Below are 19710 nucleotides of genomic sequence, written 5' to 3'. Positions count from 1 at the left end.
CCCCAGTGACTTCATGTGGGGCTTTGCCAGTGGCTCAGCGGTAAAGAATCCGCCTGCAATGCAAGAGATGGGGGTTTGATCCGTCGGTCGGGAAGATCCCCTGGAGAAGGAAATGGCAACCCACTCCAGTGTTCTTGCCTGGAGAATCCCATGGACAGAGGAGCCTGGTGAGCTATAGTCCATGGGGTCACAAGGACATGACTTTAGTGACTAAACAACAACAATGACCTCATCTAACTTGACTATATCTGCAAAGACTCTATTTCTAAATAAAATTACCTTCACTTCATAGTTGTCCGGTAGGATGCTTAGGATTTCAGCATATCTCTGGGGGAGGCGGGGGGAGACCTAATTCAGCCCATCATATGGGGGAGCCAGAAATGGGAGGGAAATTTACTCCACTGTTGTGTGTGGTAGCCTGTGCATGTGATAACGCTTTCCCCTCCAAAAACTTTTATATTAGAGTTTGACTCAGGTTTCTGGGGAGTGTGTAGCTAAGGATGCTATTAAAAAATACAGGACACAGACAATGTCACAGAAGTAACGGGTTCAGTTTTGAAAATGCTGAGTGCCAGATGCTGCCCACTTGGTTGTCCATGGAAATGAGAGCCTCTGTGTCAAGCTCCTCCATCAGAGGAAGCTTGCCAGGGAATTAAGTGCTCATGTTGTCATCTAGTTAGAGAAGGAGCCGAGCAGAGTGGCTAGGAGTGCAGGCCTGTAGCCAGACTGCCTGGGTTCAAATCCTGGCTCGACTTCTTACTCTCTGTGTGACCTTAAGCAAGTTATGCACTTCTCTGGGCTTCAATTTCTGTATCTATAAAATAGGAACCATAATATTCCCACTCTTTGTCAGAAGAATTAAGTAAAATGATATAACTGAACCATTTAACACCACGTAGGAAGTAAACTGGGCTTCCCTGGTAGCTCAGCAGTAAAGAATCTGCCTGCAATGCAGGAGCCGTGGGAGACACGGTTCCATTCCTGGGTCTGGAAGATTCCCTGGAGAAGGAAATGGCAACCCACTTGAGTATTCTTGCCGGGAAAATCCCATGGACAGAGGAGCCCGGTGGGTTACAGTCCATAGAATCGCAGCGAGTCAGACATGGCTGAGTGACTGGACACACACACACAGCAGGTAAATCATGTAGCATGCTCGTGTCACAGAAGATGCACATTAAATATTAGTGAATATCCTTGCTCCCCCACTGGGGACCAAGGAGGTCAGCTTCTCCCGATTGCCAAACACAACAGCCTCAACTTCCTCTAAGAGAGACGAGGAATAAATATCTTGAAGCGATGTGCTAATGTGCCAACAAGGGGTGTGGTTTGTAGCCCAGGCTGAAGGCAGGTGTGTCTGGGCCCTTCTTCTCTAGTGGCTCAGTACCCCCTCCAGGTGCAGGAAGAAAATTGATTGGGGCTGACTGGCCTGGGGGCCATTGTCCCCACCTCACTGATTTCCGAGTTCCTCGGGATACTCAGGTTCTATATTTTCTCTGAAGTGTGGGATTTTTGAAGACCATCATTGGATGGTATCCTGGAACTTTGACCAAAGTGGTTGAATGTCCATTCCCAGCTGTATTTGCAACCTTAGATGAAGTCACTAGCAGGAAACGACAACAGAAAGGAAGACGGATAGAGAACAAATATGGCCCTTCATTGATGGGGTCTTGTCCCAAGTGGGCAGAGGTTAGGGAAGGGGGGCATAGAATACTCCAGAAGAAAGAGTCATAGCTCAGCCTTTATCTCAAAGAGTAGCTTCTTTCTCTCTTTAGGGCTAGGCCAGAAATCTGTTTCCTTGACTGCAGGGCCTGCCACAGAACATGGCACATAGTTGGAGCCCAGTAAATACTTGTTAAATGAGTGAATGATACAAAGGGCTGTTACCAAGTGTGTTGCTGATACTAGATGTGACAGACAGGACTTTTCCTATCTAATTCAGATGCAAAATGGCTTCAACATGGAGACGGCGGTAGACAGGTGAGATTCAGGCGGGGAACTCAGAAGAAAGGTCTTAACTGAGATGCTTTTGGGAGGCATGCTGGCAGACCGGTGGCCACTGAAGTCATGGGTGGGCCTGAAGCCCAGGAAAAGGGCCAATGAAGAGGCATCATCACGAGGCAAAAGACTAGGGCTCCCAGGTCTGAGAAAAGCCTGAAGAAAGTGAGGTAGCAGATGTAGGAAACTGAGATGGGGAGGGGTTGCCAGCATCCAAGGCTACCCACAGGCAGAGAAGATGCAGACCAAAAGGAGGCGACTTGACTGGCAGTGCGGGAGACACCAGTGCCCGCAGCAGCAGTTTCAACAGCCCGGTGTGGGCAGAAACCAGATTGCAACAGCAGACAGTTTGCCAACACTTGGAATTTCTTCTGAGCTTCCAAAGTGTTGAAAGTAAAACAAAGTGTTGGTGCTTACAGAAAGGCAGAAAACTAAATCTTAAATGGTATTTGGGGCTCACGTCCAACTGGGCCTTCAGATTCAGTCCGGAAGTTTGAGAGTATGTAGTCTGCCACATGGGATTTGACTTCCTAGGAACGGGGGTTTTTTGGCGGGGAGGGGGGGTCCCCTCTTGAGTCTGTTAAATTTCTGTCCAAGATGCTTATTTTCTCATCTGCAAGCAAACCTCCCAAACTCTAGGTGAAAATGTTAGTTACACAGGAGTGTTAACTTCCCTTAGCAATAAGCCAGCCAACCAGTACTTACCACACAGCCATATCCTTATACAAAGTCCTTCATATAAGGTCATGACAATGGTGCTCTGGGTAACGGTGAAGGAGCAGGTCCCATCCTTCAGAAAGTTTGTAGTCAACCCAGAGATTAGAGCCCATGTGCCGTTTTTCCAAAGTGAACTTGTCTTTGATCAGCTCATGAAATCACCCTATGACAGATGAAGAACCACCAGACTGAGTGATCTCCAAAGTCTTTTCTAGCTCTGTGGGTTATTCAGTTTTGTGGTCTGATGTTCTGTGTGTAAATGGTGTGGCACTTTTCCCCGAGGGGGAAACTGAGGTGCGCCGAGGGTGAAAGAATGAGCGGAGCTTCAGCCCACACTCCTGTATTGCACAGGATGACAGAGGGAACTCACGATCAGTTGTAGGCCAGACACTGTCCCGGCTGCTTCTCACATTGTTCAGTCTCCCCCGTCTGCGTGCAAGACTTTATTTTCCTCTTCACACCTGAGGGAACTGGGGCTCCAGGAGGCTGGGAAATCTGGCTACCGTCACATGTAAAAAGAGCCTCATCTCGCATTAGAACCAGGCCTGTCTGACTCCAAAGCCCAAGTTCTCTCCACTAAAGCAGTAACTTCAAAAGCAGATATCATATATTAATGCATGTATGTGGAATCTAAAAAAATGGCACAGATGATCTTATTTGCAAAACAGAAGTAGAGACACAGACATAGAGAACACATGTATGGACACCGAGGAAGAGAGGGTGGGTGGGATGAGCTGGGAGATTGAGGTTGACATATATACACTAGTGATATTAATGACAAAATAGATAACCAACAAGAACCTACTGTAGCGCTCAGGGAACTCTATTCAGTGCTCTGTGGTCACCTAAACGGGAAGGAAATCCAAAAAGGGGGGAGATATATATACACGTTTAGCTGATTCACTTTGCTGTATAGCAGAAATGAATACAACATTGCAAGGCAACTACACTCCCACAAAAATTAATTTTTAAGGTAACTTCAGTCAAAGAATCAGCATTGGGAAATGGGAAACAAACGTTTGAACGAGGCACACTGGTTCATCTTGGAAGGATCCGCCTCCAGCCTCAGTTCTCCTTAGAAATTTTTATGCCTGTCAATCTCTTGTGTCAATCTACACTGTCAGCATCATCCAAGGCCAAAGATCCCTGTGAAGAATTAACATAAAAATAGTCCAAGAAATGTATGAAAAGAGGCTCAGCCTTACTAGTAACCCTGGAAATGCAATCTGAAACCACACCCTACTATGTATTTCATTCCCATCAGACTGGCAGATTGGAGAAAAGCTACAGAAGAGCACGGACTCTTAAACAGCACCAGAGGGGACTCTGAATCCACTTTCAAGTAAACTTGAAAACACATAATGATACTCCTAGGTCTATACCCTGGAGAAACTCTCCCCTATGTACAAAGATGTTCATAGATGCAGTGTTTGTAATAACAAAATACAGAAAAGAGAAAGGAACAAGCTTTCTACTGGAGAACAGATGAATAAATGCTGCTATGTTCATTCACAGGAATACCAACTAGCAAAGAAAATAAATGAACTAGAGCTACATGTTATTATATAAATCTCAGAGACAATATTGTGCAAAAAAAGCAAGTTGAGGCAGGATTTGGGTTTAATGCTAACATTTACATAAAGCTTACCAACATGCAAAATAGTCTATATATTAGTAGGAATTCATAAAATAGTAAAAGCATATATATATAAAGCAAGATAGCTATGATAAATGTCAAATTCAGGGGAGGTGGTAATCTCAGGAGGGTAGAAGAGATGATGGAATCAAGATAGGTGTACAGAGGTCTTTGTGTTTACATTGCTTTATTTTTTCAGTTGAGTTGGGTAGTGGACATGTTGGGGTTATTGTACTGCTATATATTTTATGTATGCCTAAAATAACCCACTAACAGTAAAAGCTACTTAGCCAGTGTTTGCAATAGCACTTTCAAAGGCTGGTCCTGGGATACTAATAAGTATTATTTTAAAATTTGAAGTGGTTCAATAAATTTGGAAGACACTGGATTAAATAAAATTTAACAAGCTTTTTAAAAAAATTCTGTCTTTAACGTCCCATGTTTCTTGTCAATCCCCAAAAGAAGGTTGTCCTATTAAATTATTTTACCATAGATCAGGAGTCAGCAAGCTAGAGCTGCCTGCCACCTATATTTGTATAAGAAGTTGTATGGGGAAATAGGCATGCCCATTTGTTTAGCATTGTTTATAACTGCTTTCACTACCAAGGCAGAGCTGAGTATTTGTGGCAGAGACCAAATGGCCCATGAAGCCTAAAATATTTACTCTTTGGCCCTTTACAGAAAAAAATGTGCAGATATGGGGACTTACTTCCCTGGCAGTCTAGTGCTTAAGACTCCATGCTTCCATTGCAGAGGGCACAATTTTGATCCCTGGTCAGGGAACTAAGATCCTGTATGCCGCATGGCATGGCCAAAAAATAGAGGGAAAAAAAAATGTTTTCAGTGTGCAGATCTGTTTATGGGATTGGTGTTACTAGGAATTAATTTGGGGATTGTAACAATACAACTTTGCCCTTTACATCTCAGGAATTGGTTCATTTATTTGTGAAAATTTTTATAAAGAAGACTATCCATTCTTTCTAGAATTCCTTAGAAGGTGGTATTTCATCTTTGATCTTCAGCGCCCGGTGCAATAGCCACTATATATTAGTACTTCATTGAATTGATTTAAAGATCCATTTGTGGAATGGATTGATTAGGATAGAGATTCATTAGCTGTAACATACATAGGAAATGCTTGTGACTTGGATAAGATAGGAGCTTAACATTTTCCTCATCTAACAATCAAGGCTTGGGCAGTCTGGGGTGTTATGGCGGCTCCAGGTCAGAGACCCAGGCACCCTCCCTCTTGTTGCTCTGTGATCCCTTAGGTGATACCTTTCTCTGCACAGCCCAACATGGCTGACCCCACCCACCAGGGCTATGGCTGTCCAATGGGAAGAGGGAATGTAGGATAGGGCCTGTTCCAGAGATTGCACACATCACTTCCTCTCACTCCCTATTGGTCAGCACTTAGCTGCAAGGAAATCTGGGAAATGTAGTCTTTATTTGGGCAGCCATGTGCCCAGCTAAAAATTCAGGTTCTACAATTCATAAACAAGGTAAAGGATTCTGGAGGACAGCACTGAGTCTCTGCCCCCAAAAAAGATACATTAAAGGCTTGCCAAAATCAAGAGTGACTCCTTTCTGTAAGGAAAGGCCTTGTTTTCAACTCTTAAGCCATGAGTAGGAGGAAGGCTCAAGAGGGAGGGGGTATATAAAGAATCCGCCTGCAATGCAGAAAACCTGGGTCTGATCCCTGGGTCGAGAAGATCCCTTGGAGAAGGGAGTGGCAACCTGCTCCAGTATTCTTGCCTGGAGAATTCCATGGACAGAGGAGCCTGGCGGACTACAGTCCATAGGGTGGCAAAGAGTCAGGATATGACTGAGCGGCTAACACTTTCACTTTTTTTTTATGGGTGATTCACAGTTGTTGTACAGCAGAAGCCAACACAGTATTGTAAAGCAATTACCCTACAAATAATAGAATAAAATAAGCCATGATGCCAGAGCAAGAGACATGTAACTACAGTTCATTATTTTCTATTCAAAGTAACATGACAACATGTTCAGATATGAACACACCAGTTTGGTTTACCTACACCTGGTGTTTGAGATGTCTTTTTTCGCATATTGGAACAGACCTAGAATTTCTATTTTGGCAAAGTGGGTTTTGCCACTAACTGAGCATTTACTTCTAAGGAGGAGAAAGTTTTCAGGCCCCTTGCTACATCTCACAAGGCAGAAAAGATTGGCTGGGAGGAGGACATGGAATCACACTTTTGTTACATTATGTATGACAGGTTTAATGAGCTGGCTCTTTTCTGTACTTCAGTAGCAGCATTAAACAGCAAGTGGGCACATCTTTTGGACAAAGATTTCTCCGAACTTTGCAAGTATTACATGTTCCATTTGCTGCAATCATATAATTTTTTCTCAGAAAGGTGCACAGAAATCTCAGTGTGACTTACTTTAGCACAAAACAGTCTCGATTTGTTCATCTTTTTGCTACCCAAAAGAAAAGGAAAAACTCCTCCTTGAGGGGACTTGAAGGCTCTGAAAAGGAATTTGGCTTCCTTGGGAAAATGTGTTGAGGAGGGGACCTGGGGGCCTCTATCCAAGTGAGGCCTACAGTTCTCTGATTTGCCATTTCACGATTCATTTCTGAAGGAACCATTTTCTTGTCACGCTTACAGAATCCTGTAATGAGAACTGCCTGATACATGAGATGATGCAAAAAAAAAATTGTATTTCCCTCCACCAGGGTTTCTCAGCCTCAGCGCTGTTAACATCTTGGGCTGAATCACTGTTGTGGCGTCATCCTGTGTGTTGTAGGATGTTTAGGGGCATCTTTCACTTCTACTTGCTACACGCCAGTAGCACCTTCCTAGTTGTGACAGCCAAAAATGTCTCCAGACATTGCCAGATGTCCCCTGGGAGACAAAGTCACCCTGGTTTGAGGTACCTGCAACACCTAAAGGTATCCATAGGAAGACTTGCTAAATGACCTTGCTGCTACTGCTAAGTCTCTTCAGTCGTGTCCGACTCTGTGCGACCCCATAGACGGCAGCCCACCAGGCTCCTCCGTCCCTGGGATTCTCCAGGCAAGACCACTTCAGTGGGTTGCCATTTCCTTTTCCAATGCATGAAAGTGAAAAGTAAAAGTGAAGTCGCTCAGTCATATCTGACTGTTCATGACCCCATGGACTGCAGCCTACAAGGCTCCTCCATCCATGGGATTTGCCAGGCAAGAGTACAGTACTGGAGTGGGTCGCCAGTGCCTTCTCCGTAAATGACCTTAGAAGATGTGAATTCTGCTCCTAAATACATCTAGTGTGAAAGTGAAAGTGTTAGTCATTTAGTCATGTCTGACTCTCTGCGACCCCATGGACTGTAGCCCGCCGAGCTCCTCTGTCCCTGGGATTTCCCAGGCAAGAATACTGGAGTGGGCTGCCATTGCCTTCTCCAAGCAATCTCCCTTTGACTCTAGAAATTAGTGAGATCTTCTCAGGCTTACAGTTTCCTTAGGAAGGTAAGGTATTGAGCTGAGTGTTGTCCCTTAGCACTGACCTCCTGGGATTCTGCAGGCCAGAAGCTGTAACCTTGGGTCTAGAATATGACTTGAAGGAAAGAACAATTTGGGGGCAAGAATTTTCAGTGAGGGACACAGCAGGCATGCAGGCAAGAAAGAGGTAGAGAAATGTGTGTATGGAGTGGGAAGCAGGCCTTGTGGCTGGAACAGTGAGAAGGAAGAAATGATTGGGAAGTGGGGAACTTTCCAGAGGGGCGGCCGCAAGACAACCTTGAATTTGAAGCCTGTGATTAGGAATCTAGGTTTCTTTGGCACCCAGCCCAGGACTTGGCAACTAGTGGCAGGATCACAAAGAGTCAGACACGACCGAGCACATACACACATATGCGTGTAACAAAATATGTATATTGAAAGCATATATATATATAATAAAATATATATGTTAAAATTAGAACAATTCCTTGTACACAATACGCACTATATGAGTTATTATTATTATATCACTATTATTATTTGAAAACCAATAGAATATTTTTAGTAAGCCTGGAATACTGCTTGAAATATAATAGGTGATCAGAATGAATTAACCAAGATTTTGTAAAATATTGGCTTCTTCATACCCATCTATGATACTAGAATTTATTCCATACCAACCTTCCCTAGTCCATAGTCCAAACTCAGACATCCCAGAACCAGGCAAGGAACACCAATAAGTGGACCCGACTGGAAGTAAGACAAGAATGAGGCATGTATATGCCCCACATCAAAGTTTTCCAGCTGTTTTCAAACCTTGTGCTGGTCAGCAACGTGGGTGTTAGGGATACACTGACCTGTAGTTTGCCCCTCTGCTCCTAGGCCTGGCGTCGCTCCCTCCTTCCTGAAGTGCCCTTCCAGGCAGAGACAGAAGGTGGCTTTCCTTGTGGCTCTTTGAGAACCGCTGGGCTGCTTTTGAATAAAAGTGTTGACTGGCAAATTCTTGGGCTCATTTCCTCCCACTGGGCCTCATCCAGTGCCCAGTAAGCTGGGAAACTAGACACACTTCTCTCCCAAGAGACCCTCTTGGCTGCAGTAATAAGTATTTGCAAGAAATAAAAGCAAAAACTGAGAATTAAATTGTCAGGATGGAGTCATGGAGAAAAAGTTGTTGCCCAGTAAGTAGTGGTGTATGTGCACCAGAACACAGGTGAAAAACTCAGAGACTGTCCATGCTTGGAGGCACCCAAGAGCTTGACTAGCTCAACACCCCCATTTTATACACAAGGAAACTGAAGCTGTCAGTGGGGGCAAGGAAAGACCTGCCTTGGGACTGGAGGACTGTGCGGTTGGAGGATTGTTCGGTTGGAGGGTGGGGAAGGGGGACCGGGATTCCAGATGGCCTGATTAAATCCCTAGAAAGAGGACCTGCAATTATAACATAATAGTGTCGTATTAAGTATGCATCCCATGTCTTGGGCAATTACGGTCACACACTGTGCTGAGCGGTTCAAAAGTATCATCTTTAATCCTCCTCGCAGATAGAGACAGCGAGTACTGTTGCCGTCACGCCTGCTTTGCAGACAGCGTAACAGAGGCTGAGGGAGGTTAAGCTCCCCACTCCTGGTAGCAAGGAGGAAGCCGGACAGGGATGTGGAGCCTGCTGCTGGGCCCTGGGCTCCGCCTCCTGCGTTGTTGCAGAGGTTTGGTGTCAGATGCTCAGACTTGGGCCTCAGTTTCCTTGCCAGTATTATGGGCATAATAATAGCAACAGTTCCTTCAAGGAGAGAATCCTTTGAAGTGGTGGGAACTGAGTACTTCACATAGCACCTGGTACATAATGAGCATGCAGGAAGGTTATCACTGATGAGGAGGTCATGGTTGTGGGAACTGTGGAGGCCTTTTGGGGTACAGGTCCCAGGGTTATGGGGAGTCCCTTTGGAAACCCAGTGGTTGCCAGCACATCACTAAGAACTGGGCAGTGTAAGACTAGTCAGTAGGACCAACTCTGGATCCAGACTGCTTGAGTTCAAACCCTGACTCCTCCTTGTTAGCTGTGTGACGATGAACAAGTTAATTAACCTCTCTGTGCCTCATTTTCCTCATCTGTAAGATAGGTTCCTGATGACAATAATGCCTTTCTCATAGGGTTCATCAAGGCTTCCCAGGTGGCTCAGACGGTAAAGAGTCTGCCTGCAGTGCGGGAGACCCGGCTTCGATCCCTGGGTTGGGAAGATCCCCTGGAGAAGGAAATAAATAGCAAGCCTGGAAAATCCCATGGATGGAAGAACCTGGCAGGCTATAGTCCAAAGAGTCAGACATGACTAAGCGACTTCAATCATAGGGTTATCATGAGAGTTAAACAAGTGAATATTTTTGTAAAATTTATGATATGCCTGGTCCATGGTCGTTGCTTTCTAAGTCTTTGTTAGATGAGTAAAGCATGTAATGTTAGTGTCCCTATTTTACTCAGGAGAAACTCAAAGGAGATTAAGTCACTTGTGCAGCATTACCAGTGAGAGAGGGCAGAGCCAAGTGGTAAACCCAGGCAGTCTGGCTTCTGAGCCCACAGCCTAGGGAACTTAGCAGCATTCCACTGGAGCTCAGGGAACCTGGAAGCTGCCAGTTACCTTCTACACCCGCGGGGTCCGGATTGGTCCTAGAGATGGAGGAGGAGGTGAAGGGGTCTGGGAGCCTGGCTGGGTAGGCCCACTGCATCCTGAGAGGCTCTACCTTTTCTTGCTATTGAACTGTTCCAGAAATTGTGCTTTCATCAAATGTGACTCCCATCCCTCCCGCCTCCCCAGCCGCTGTCATCACCTCCAGTTTGCTTGCAGAAACCCAAGGACAGGAATGGCAGCCCTTCTTGGGGCAGGTTTCCCCACTAGGCAAAGGGCTGCCTTTATTCTGGTAGAGTTTGTTAGACACAGTGTCTAATGAGAGGCCTTAAGAAGTGCTGTTCCTAAAATGCTCTTTAATCTCCATGTCTGTGAATCTGCTTCTTTGAAATATAGTGTGTTTTCTACAGTTTGCACCTCACTTTGTGATTTGTAATAATGATTATGAGATCTCTCACATTTAATGAGAGCTGTGTGCTAAGCTCTGTTCTCTTCCATGCACTGTACATGGATTATCTCATTTACTCCCCACCCAAAATCCTACAAGGAAGGTATTATTACTAAAAGCTCATTTTACAGATGAGAAAACTGAACAACACAGAGGTTAAATAACTTGCCCCATGATCAAGTAGCTGCTAAATAGTAGAGCTGGGAAAAACCAGAGGTCATGCTTGGAACCTCTATGTTAGCGTTAAAACTAATAAATGAATAAAATGTGTCTGAGGCTTCACCAGCTTGAATCTGTCAGTTGGAGTGCATCAAGGGGAAAAAAAATAGGTATCAGCAGAATGTATCAGCTCTCGCCTCAATGCCACCTCCTTCCCAGAGGAGAAAAGGCAGTGCAATTAACTGCAGTCCTCAGGCCTGCAGGCCTCCTGGAAAACATCTTTCTGAAGTCATGTTCCTGAAGTGGTGGGAAATACTGACCCAGTCTCTTGGGGCCAGGGCCCTTGAGAAATCAGAGAAATTGACCACCTTGGTAGCTGACCTTTTACTTAAACTGATCAGATTTTGTATGGCATCACTGAAAGTCACTCAAAGGGAAAACCACAGAGTTGATTACCTTCTGGAAAAGCCCCAGGCGACTGGCTTGGTAGACTTCTGCATAAATAAATCCTGCATGTGGGCAGACACGCACATTTGTCCAGGCCACAGGGGGCCCTGCTGGTCCTTCTAGGACCAATCCCCCAGAGACTTTCCAGAAAGAGTAAATGGAGCTCTGAGTCGTGTATATAGGAATGCTGCAGGAATTAAGATTTTGCAGAGTTAAATTTTCTAACAAACCCAGTTGAACAGAAAGTCATGTTTTCATAGACCTTTATGGCAATTGTTTCTTACCTGCTTCAGTTTGCCTGCCTGCATGGGCTAGCAGAATTCAGTAACCGAAAGAATTATTTATTTTGCATGACCAACGGATTCTTGATGAACAGGCGGTTCCTGGTGGTTCATGCATGGGTCACCCATCAGTTAGTGACATGAGGCTTCAGGCACTGTTGGGGATACAACAGATAACAGGATAGATGTGGTCCTGCCCTCAGGAAGTTGACCTGCTCATGGGGGAATGGGTAGTTAGGGAGTTTGGGATGGACAGGTACACACTGCTGTATTTAAAATAGATAACCAACAAGGACCTACTGTATAGTACAGGGAAATCTGCTCAATGTTATGTGGCAGCCCAGATGAGAGGGGGATTTGAGGGAGAATGGGGGTGGTGGTGGCGATTTAGTCTCTCAGTTGTGTCCGACTCTGAAACCCCGTAGACTGTAGCCCACCAGGCATCTCTGTCCATGAGATTTCCCAGGCGAGAATACTGGAGTGGGCTGCCATTTCCTTCTTCAGGGAACCGTCCCCACCCTGAGTCTCCTGCATTGCAGGGGGATTCTGTACCAACTGAACCTCCAGGGAAGCCCTTGGGAGAGAACGGATATATGTACATGTATGACTGGGTCCCTTTGCTGCCCACCTGAAACCATCACAGCTTTGATAATCAGCTATTGTTGTTGTTGTTGTTTAGTCACTGAGTCATTTTCAACTCTTTTGTGACGCCATGGACTGTAGCCCACCAGGCGCCTCTGTCTGTGGAATTTCCCAGGCAAGAATACTGGAGTGGGTCGCCATTTCCTTCTCCAGGGCATCTTCCTGAGCCAAGGATGGAACCTGTGTTTCCTACATTGGCAGGCGGATTTTTTTTTTTTACCCCTAAGCCACCAGGAAAGTCCATAACATCTATTCTCCATTATAAAATAAAAAGTTTTTTTAAAAAGTGTGCCAGAGACCCTTCTGGTGGCCCAGTGGTTAAGACTCCACCTTCTAATGCAGGGGGCATGGGTTTGATCTCTGGTCAGAAGATCCCACGTGCTGCACGGGGTGGAAAAAAAATTAATTTAAAAACTGCCAAAAAGAAAAAAAAACAAGCTTTTTAAAAAGTGAAAAAGTAAATCAATAAAATAGTCAGAGGTTGTGAAAGGTGCTAACGAGGAGACAGATGAAACTGGCCTGGAGCTGAGATGTATAAAGATAGGAGAGAAATTTACCTTCCTTTAGATGGTCAGTGAAGACGTCCTTCGAACAGGACATCCAAGCTCACGCTTGAGGAGCAAGAAGGATCCAGGCCTGCAGAGAGCCAGGGGAAGGGCATTCCAGCGAGAGGGAACTATACAAGTAATATCCTCGAGGTGGGAAGGACCTTGGCCAGTTGAAGGGACAGAAGAGCGAGACGAGTTGCTAGTGAGAGTGAAGGCGGGAGGGAGGTGCTGGAGAGCAGGTCAGGGCCAGTGAGTGCCCCGTAGCCTGGCAGGCCGAGCCTGGGGAGCTGGAGTCTGTTCTCAGTACCTGGGAAGCCACTGAGAGATGTTAAGCAGAGGCAGAACATGGTCCTTTAGACATTTTTTAATTAAATTTTTTGGCCCCACCCTGCAGCCTGTGGGATCTTAGTTCCCTAATCAGGGATTGAACCCATGCCCTTGGCAATGAAAGTGCCAGAATCCTAACCACTGGCCCTCCAAGGAATTGCCCCATAGATGTTTTAAGCTCACTCTCAGCTTGTGTGAGAGACTGGTTCAGATAAAGAGAAGAATGAAAGTGATTTTGCGTGTGTGTGACAAATTAAATCACATGGAAAGCTTTTACTAAAATATTTCAAAAGGCAACTTTCCAATATATAAAAACCTAAATAACTGTCCCTTTCCAATCCTCCCATGCTAATGACCCAAGCCAAAGCTCTGTCATATTCTGAGCCTGAAAGATAAATTCTTACATCTATGCTTGGTGCTCGGCAGTCCTTGTTTGTCAGCAACTCTCTGGAATACCACAGACCTGAGATTTAAAAATATGCCCAGGCCTGAAAAGACTCTGTCTTACAAGCACTTTCATAGAACTGAAGTTACGACCTCTGAGCAAGAGATGCTGGTGTTTAGAACCAGGGTATGAGCGGTGGAGGTGGAGAGAAGTGAGTGGATTTGGGGGTTGAGATTTGAGTGGCAGCATTAACAGCTGAGGGAACGGATATGGGAATGAGAGGAGGGGCTAGCCAGAGCACCGGGGTGGGCAATGGGGCCTTTTATGGAGGTGGGATGACAGGAGGACGAGGATGGAGAGTGGGTGTGGACATGTTCATACTAAGTTCCATTTGGGACATGCTCAGTTTGAGGGTCTGAAAGCCATCGAAGCTGTTTGATCCATTAGGTAGTTGTATGTGTGGGCATGCCAGTGTGACAGAGAAGTGCCAGCGTCGGGCTGAGGGCTCAGATCAGCCTGGTCAAATCCCGACTTGTCGCTTACAAGCTCTGTGACTTGGGCAGTTTCCTCATCTCTGGAACAGGGCCCCCAAGAGCACCTACATTGTTGTGCTGGTTCTGTGAGTTAATACATGAAAAGAGCTTAGATTTCAATAGTAAGTATTCAATAAATGTTGGCTCCCTGTAATAACAATTATCATCATCATCATCTTAGCGACAGTAATTTTCTTGCCATTTCTCTCTTTCTAATTAAAATCAAGGACTTCTGTAGCTGGTAAACACTTCTCCTGATGTTCCTGGAATTATTGCTTTACCAGTCTGGAAGCTCCATGAACATGGGGTGGTGTCTGTATCTTTCCATAAGCTCCCCTCCCGATGCCCACTCACAAGACGCACCTCAGTAACCTTCATCCGGTCACATGGAATTTAGCTTGATTCCAAAAAAAAAAAAAGATGCTTATTTAAGAGAGGCAATCAGGCATTGAGGAGAGCAGAAGTGCCTCAGATACAGACAGGAGAGGAAATTGCAAATTCAGTGATGGTGACAATTCACAGCATCTTTGCTCCCCAAGATTTCACAAAGCAACCTCTTCCAGAGTTAGACAGTGGTCTGTTACAAGAAAGGTTTTCCTTACCATTAGTCAGAACAGATACCCTCTCCCTGAGATATGCACACACATCCCCCTCGGGGCTCCAGACACCTCAGTATAACACCTGCAGGCCCCACCTCTCCCTTTCTGGAAGCTTCTGTGATGTGTGCCCCAGGATCTAGCCCTCTTCTCTCTGTCCTGTTCATTTTGTCCAAAGCGTCTGCCTTAATCTATGTGTGGGGAACATGTGTCCCTTAGATAAAGCCCACTGCCGTACCAAGCATCACCCCTCCGTCTGTCTACACTTCGGTGGGGCTCATGATCTCATTTCCTGTTCTTTTCAAACCACGGCACGTGGCTCTACCCTTGCCCAGATTTTTTTTTAAAGTTCAATTTGCTCAGTGTTTGCAAGAGTATTTTTATTTGCTGAATCTGGCCACGTTAGCTGTAAGAATCCCAGGTCCAAATTCCCATGAACTGGACTAAGACACCCTAGCGCACAGCCCCATTCTGTGCCCTAGAATTTCTCATCGTGGGTGCTGATGCCCTGGCCTAAAGCCAGACCTGGCGTCTTCAGCCCTTGCCCACCCACACCTGGGGAGCTCTCGGGCTTCCCTGGAAAGTCTTCCAACCAGGGTGGTCTAGGCTCCCCCACCTGCCATGAAACAGTCTTAATCTTGGAGTCCAGAGTCTGGGTCCAAGTCCAATACCTTTCTTAGTTCTTCCCAGAGCTCTCGTACAAACAGGCCCTTGGAGGCCTGGCGTGACTCCCAGTCCCTGAGGCCTGTGTGCAGATTAGACCCCAGGTCAACACCTTGCTTCCTTTCTCTGGATTCCATCTTCACTGCATCAGCTCCCTCTGGTGGCCAGATGCAAACTCCTAGTGTCCTCTAAGAACCCTACCATCACCCATGGACTGGGTTCCTATTTCAGGACAGCCTTCCTCCAAGGTTCCTTTGCCAGCTAAAATGAGTGATAGATCAGGAACCCGGTGAAAGGTCAAGGGCACACCCATCTCACTCGATTCCTAAGACTCCCTCTGCTCTTCATCCCCCAGGTTCTTTCCCCCAGGTCCTAGCCCTACTGAGGAGCCTTAATGCCATAAACTCTCAGAGCAATACTTCCTCTCATCTCCCCCAAGAATAAAAACGCAAGTTCCCTGGCAAACTTAACCATTCCTCTTGCCACAAAGTGGGTTAGTGAGAGGCAGGACTGGAACCAGGAATTCTGAACCCCTGGCTCTTTTCCTGAGTATCCGCCCCCAGAACAAGCAAGGATCAGGAATATGAAGGGGTCCGTGCCAGTGCTGACTCCCGCTGATGCTGAGCATGGAATTCACCAGCCATCATCTGAGAAATGGGTGCCTGCTCATAGAGAAGTCAAAATCCTCGTCCTCTGCTCCTCCCAGCCTGCACTCAGCCTTTGTCACTTCCTGCTTGAGCAGTGACTTCTTTCCATCCAGCTGGTTCTTTTAGCACTAACACATCTCTCCACCTCTAGGGCCAGCTCCCCTCAAATTCATCCTCCACTCTCTCCCAGAGTTGGCCCTCCAACCATATCACTCCCGTGCCTGCTTAGAAACCTTGAGTGGCTCTTAAGGATAGTCTTAGGATTAAGTAAAGTGCCCCTCCCTCAGCTCCTGGCCCTCTGCCTGAAAGTTTATGCCTCAGAAACACTAAAACCTCCAGTTCGCTCCTGTAGCCCACCGCATCTCATGTGCACACCTTTACTCAGACAAGCCCAGCTCCAGCTTCTCCTACACTCTGTCCTTCTCTCTCCTTATTTAAGACACATCTCAGGGTGCACCTCCCCCAGGAAGCCTTGCTGGATCCCCTCGGTTCTATTGGGTGCGCGTCTCTGATCACCGGTCACTGCAGTTGCCACGAGGCAGACCCGTGACCAGGGCCTGTGCCTTCTGCCCTTCCGGGCCTTGTGCCCCTCTTGCAAACAGGCACTCAGTAAATGCTTGGTCATTTGATCTGATAATTCACCATGAGAAGGCGGTGACATCCTTTACGAGTAGAATTTGTACCCCTTTCTTGAATCCTTGATTCTCCTCCCTACACTTCCCTAACCTGGCTCCCTGTGCCTCACTGGCTCAATTACTTTCTGATGCATATTGCCACTAGGACTCTTATTTCATCTTGCCAGATCTCTGCCATGCTTCCACTTTGGAAGTAGCGACTCCAGGCCTTCTGTGTCCATTCAGCTATTTTTAACACCTCCACATACTGTGTGCTGTCTGAACTGGATGCAGAGACTTGTTAGACAGGGTCTCTGCTCTCAAAAGTCCCCAGCCTGGAGGAGAATTTAGACAAGGAAAGAGGCAAATTAGTATGAGCTGTGATGAGGGGACAGGGTGACACAGTTGGTACCCAGGCCAGCTCTCCACAGACTGCCCTGGGCTCGCATCACAGTTCCACTGCTTGTTGGCTATGTAGCCTTGGGTGAGTCCCGTATCTGTGTCTGTTTCCCATGGTTAAAGGCGTGGGTGATGATAGTACTTACCTTTTGGGGTTATGTGGGGAGTAAACGAACTAACTCATGTAAAGACTATAGCAAAGAGCCTAGCCCAGAGTATACAATCAGTACATATTAGCCACGATTATTCTTAGCTCAGTATGCTGTGGGAGTGGAGGAGAGACAAGGCTAAGCATCAGTTACAAAGGAGGAAGGATCAAGAGATACCCGTATTCTAACTGGAGCCTGGGTGTGTGTGCGACCCATGGACTGTAGCCCACCAGGCTCTTCTGTCCGTGGGTTTCTCCAAGCAAGAATACAGGAGTGAGTTGCCATGCCCTTATCCAGGAGCTGGAGCCTAGAAACGAGCAATTAACATGAAGAGCAAATGAGAAGTCTCCTCGGTGCTTCCTGATCTGTGCTCTCCAAGGACCAGCCCCTGGTTAAGCTGCTGCATCCAACTGACCATCTCTTCCTTCCTTAGGGCCGACGACTGCTTTTGCGCTTCTCGGAAGCTGGACGCAGTGGCCATCGAAGCCAAGTTTAAGCAGGACCTGGGTTTCCGGATGCTGAACTGTGGGCGGACGGACCTGGTGAAGCAGGCAGTGTCTCTTCTGGGGCCCGATGGGATCAACACCATGAGCGAACAGGTACCGGCCCTCGCAGTGTCTGAATCGCCTCCACCATGTGCCCCGCCCTAGGGCGAGGGAAGCAGCAGGCACTCAATAGAGGCTCCCTCTACTGGCGATGTAGGGTGATTTTGTTGTTGGTGGTGGTTTTTTTCCCTTAGTTTTTATTTTTTTAAGTTTTTTAAATATCTTGTAAAAGTAGCCTTGTTCATCGTTATAGAAGTTTCACGTGATCATTGCAGCTGAAATGGAAAATAGAGAAAAATAGACTTATTCCAGAAAGGAAATAATGCCATCATCCAAATAACTATCATTTATATTTAGCATGTGTCCTTCAAGTCCTTTTTCCGGCATGGTTAAAATTAGTTCTCTGCTGGCCCCTTAGTGCATCATGGAACTAATCCAAGCAGATTTTCACCAAACTTTCAGGATATGTTTAAGATACACAAAAGTCATTCTGAAGGACCCTAGGAGACGCCTCAGAATTAGTCAGCCATCTCCCAAACCCCTAAAAGTGAGGTCCAGAGAACTTGTGTGTCTACTGGGGAGATGCACCCATGTGGGTGAAGATGTCACGGGTGGAGAAAACAAACAGCAGCTTTCAATGTTAGCCCCAGATGGAAAATCACAAGACAGATGGAGCTGTTTCTCACATGAGCAGCTCATGCAGCAAGTTCTGGGGAAGGGATATGAGCTAGTAATTTTCTTGAGCAACACCACAGAGCCCTAATACACACACACACACATTATTTTTTTTAAAAAAAAAAACAGGGATTTATTGTACTTTTCTTTTTTTCAGTATTTTATATTAAAGATACTTTGTAATATCATTAAATGTTCTCTTTAAAATCACTTCAAATGGATACATTGGCTCAGATGGTAAAGAATCTGCCTGCAATGCGGGCCAACTGGGTTCGATCCCTGGGTCGTGAAGATCTCCTGGAGAAGAAAATGCCTATGCATTCCAGTGTTCTTGCCCGGAAAATTCCATGGACAGAGAAGCCTGGGAGGCTACAGTCCATGGGGTCGCAGAGTCAGACACGACTGAGCAACTAACAAAGTGGTCATATTTGTTCAGTTAAACATAGTTCAGTTGTTGGATTGTTTCTAATTACTTACATCAATAGTACTGAGAGAGATCTACTCAAGTCTTTGCTCAAATCTGATTATTTCATTAGAGAAAATTTTTAAAGGGAAACAGTTGCTCAAATGCATCAATTTATCTTAAGATCTTCAATCTCAAATTACTTCCTCAGAGACTGTTTCCTTATACACACTCTCCAACTATTTATGTGTACCCTATTAATCTTTTACTTTCTTTTGCTTGTTTTTCATTAGAGCTTAATTGCTTTTCTTCTTTATTTCAAAGAGCTCTTTACATATTAGGCATATAACCCTTTGTTATAATGTGACACTTATGTCTCAATTTATTGTTTACCTCTTAATTTTGCTTATGTTTTCAATCTTACGTTCACAATGTCATGACTTTCTTTTGTGATTTCTTCCATTACTTTTATACCTTTTAGAAACAGATTCAGTTAGATGTCTTTTATGGTTTTAATTTTTTTTTCTCTATATCTGTAATCAAACTGTAAATGATTTGGTGTATGGTATGAGATAAGGCTCTAACCTGAACATTTTCCCACATAGCTTTCTTCACAGCAGTGTTTATTGAAAAATCCACCCCTTACTTATGTTGCTTATGGTACTTTGTAATAAGCAGGCATCATGGGCAAATATGGAATTCTGAAAACCATTCCTCATTCGCTTGCCTTTTGCTTGTAAATGATAACGTCAAAGCAGATAGAGTGCTAGGGTCATACTCAGAGGCACCAATTTCGTTTGACACTGACCAGCAGGCCATAATGAGCAAAGATGACACT

At 45.6% G+C, this 19710-nt stretch overlaps 1 protein-coding gene across 3 annotated transcripts in view; it reads left to right on the top strand.

The window, feature by feature from the left end:
• BTBD11 (BTB domain containing 11) overlaps positions 1-19710 on the top strand; it is a 316336-nt gene that overhangs the window by 248123 nt on the left and 48503 nt on the right. For all 3 annotated transcript variants that reach the window (XM_043881244.1, XM_043881243.1, XM_043881245.1), the window contains exon 5: positions 17683-17848. In XM_043881244.1, the coding sequence (XP_043737179.1) occupies positions 17683-17848 (166 nt within the window). The remainder of the gene's footprint in view (positions 1-17682; positions 17849-19710) is intronic.

The sequence above is a fragment of the Cervus elaphus genome, chromosome 22 (assembly GCF_910594005.1).
Source record: "Cervus elaphus chromosome 22, mCerEla1.1, whole genome shotgun sequence".
Classification (NCBI taxonomy): Eukaryota; Metazoa; Chordata; class Mammalia; order Artiodactyla; family Cervidae; genus Cervus; species Cervus elaphus.
This window is presented reverse-complemented; position numbering and strand designations above follow the sequence as displayed.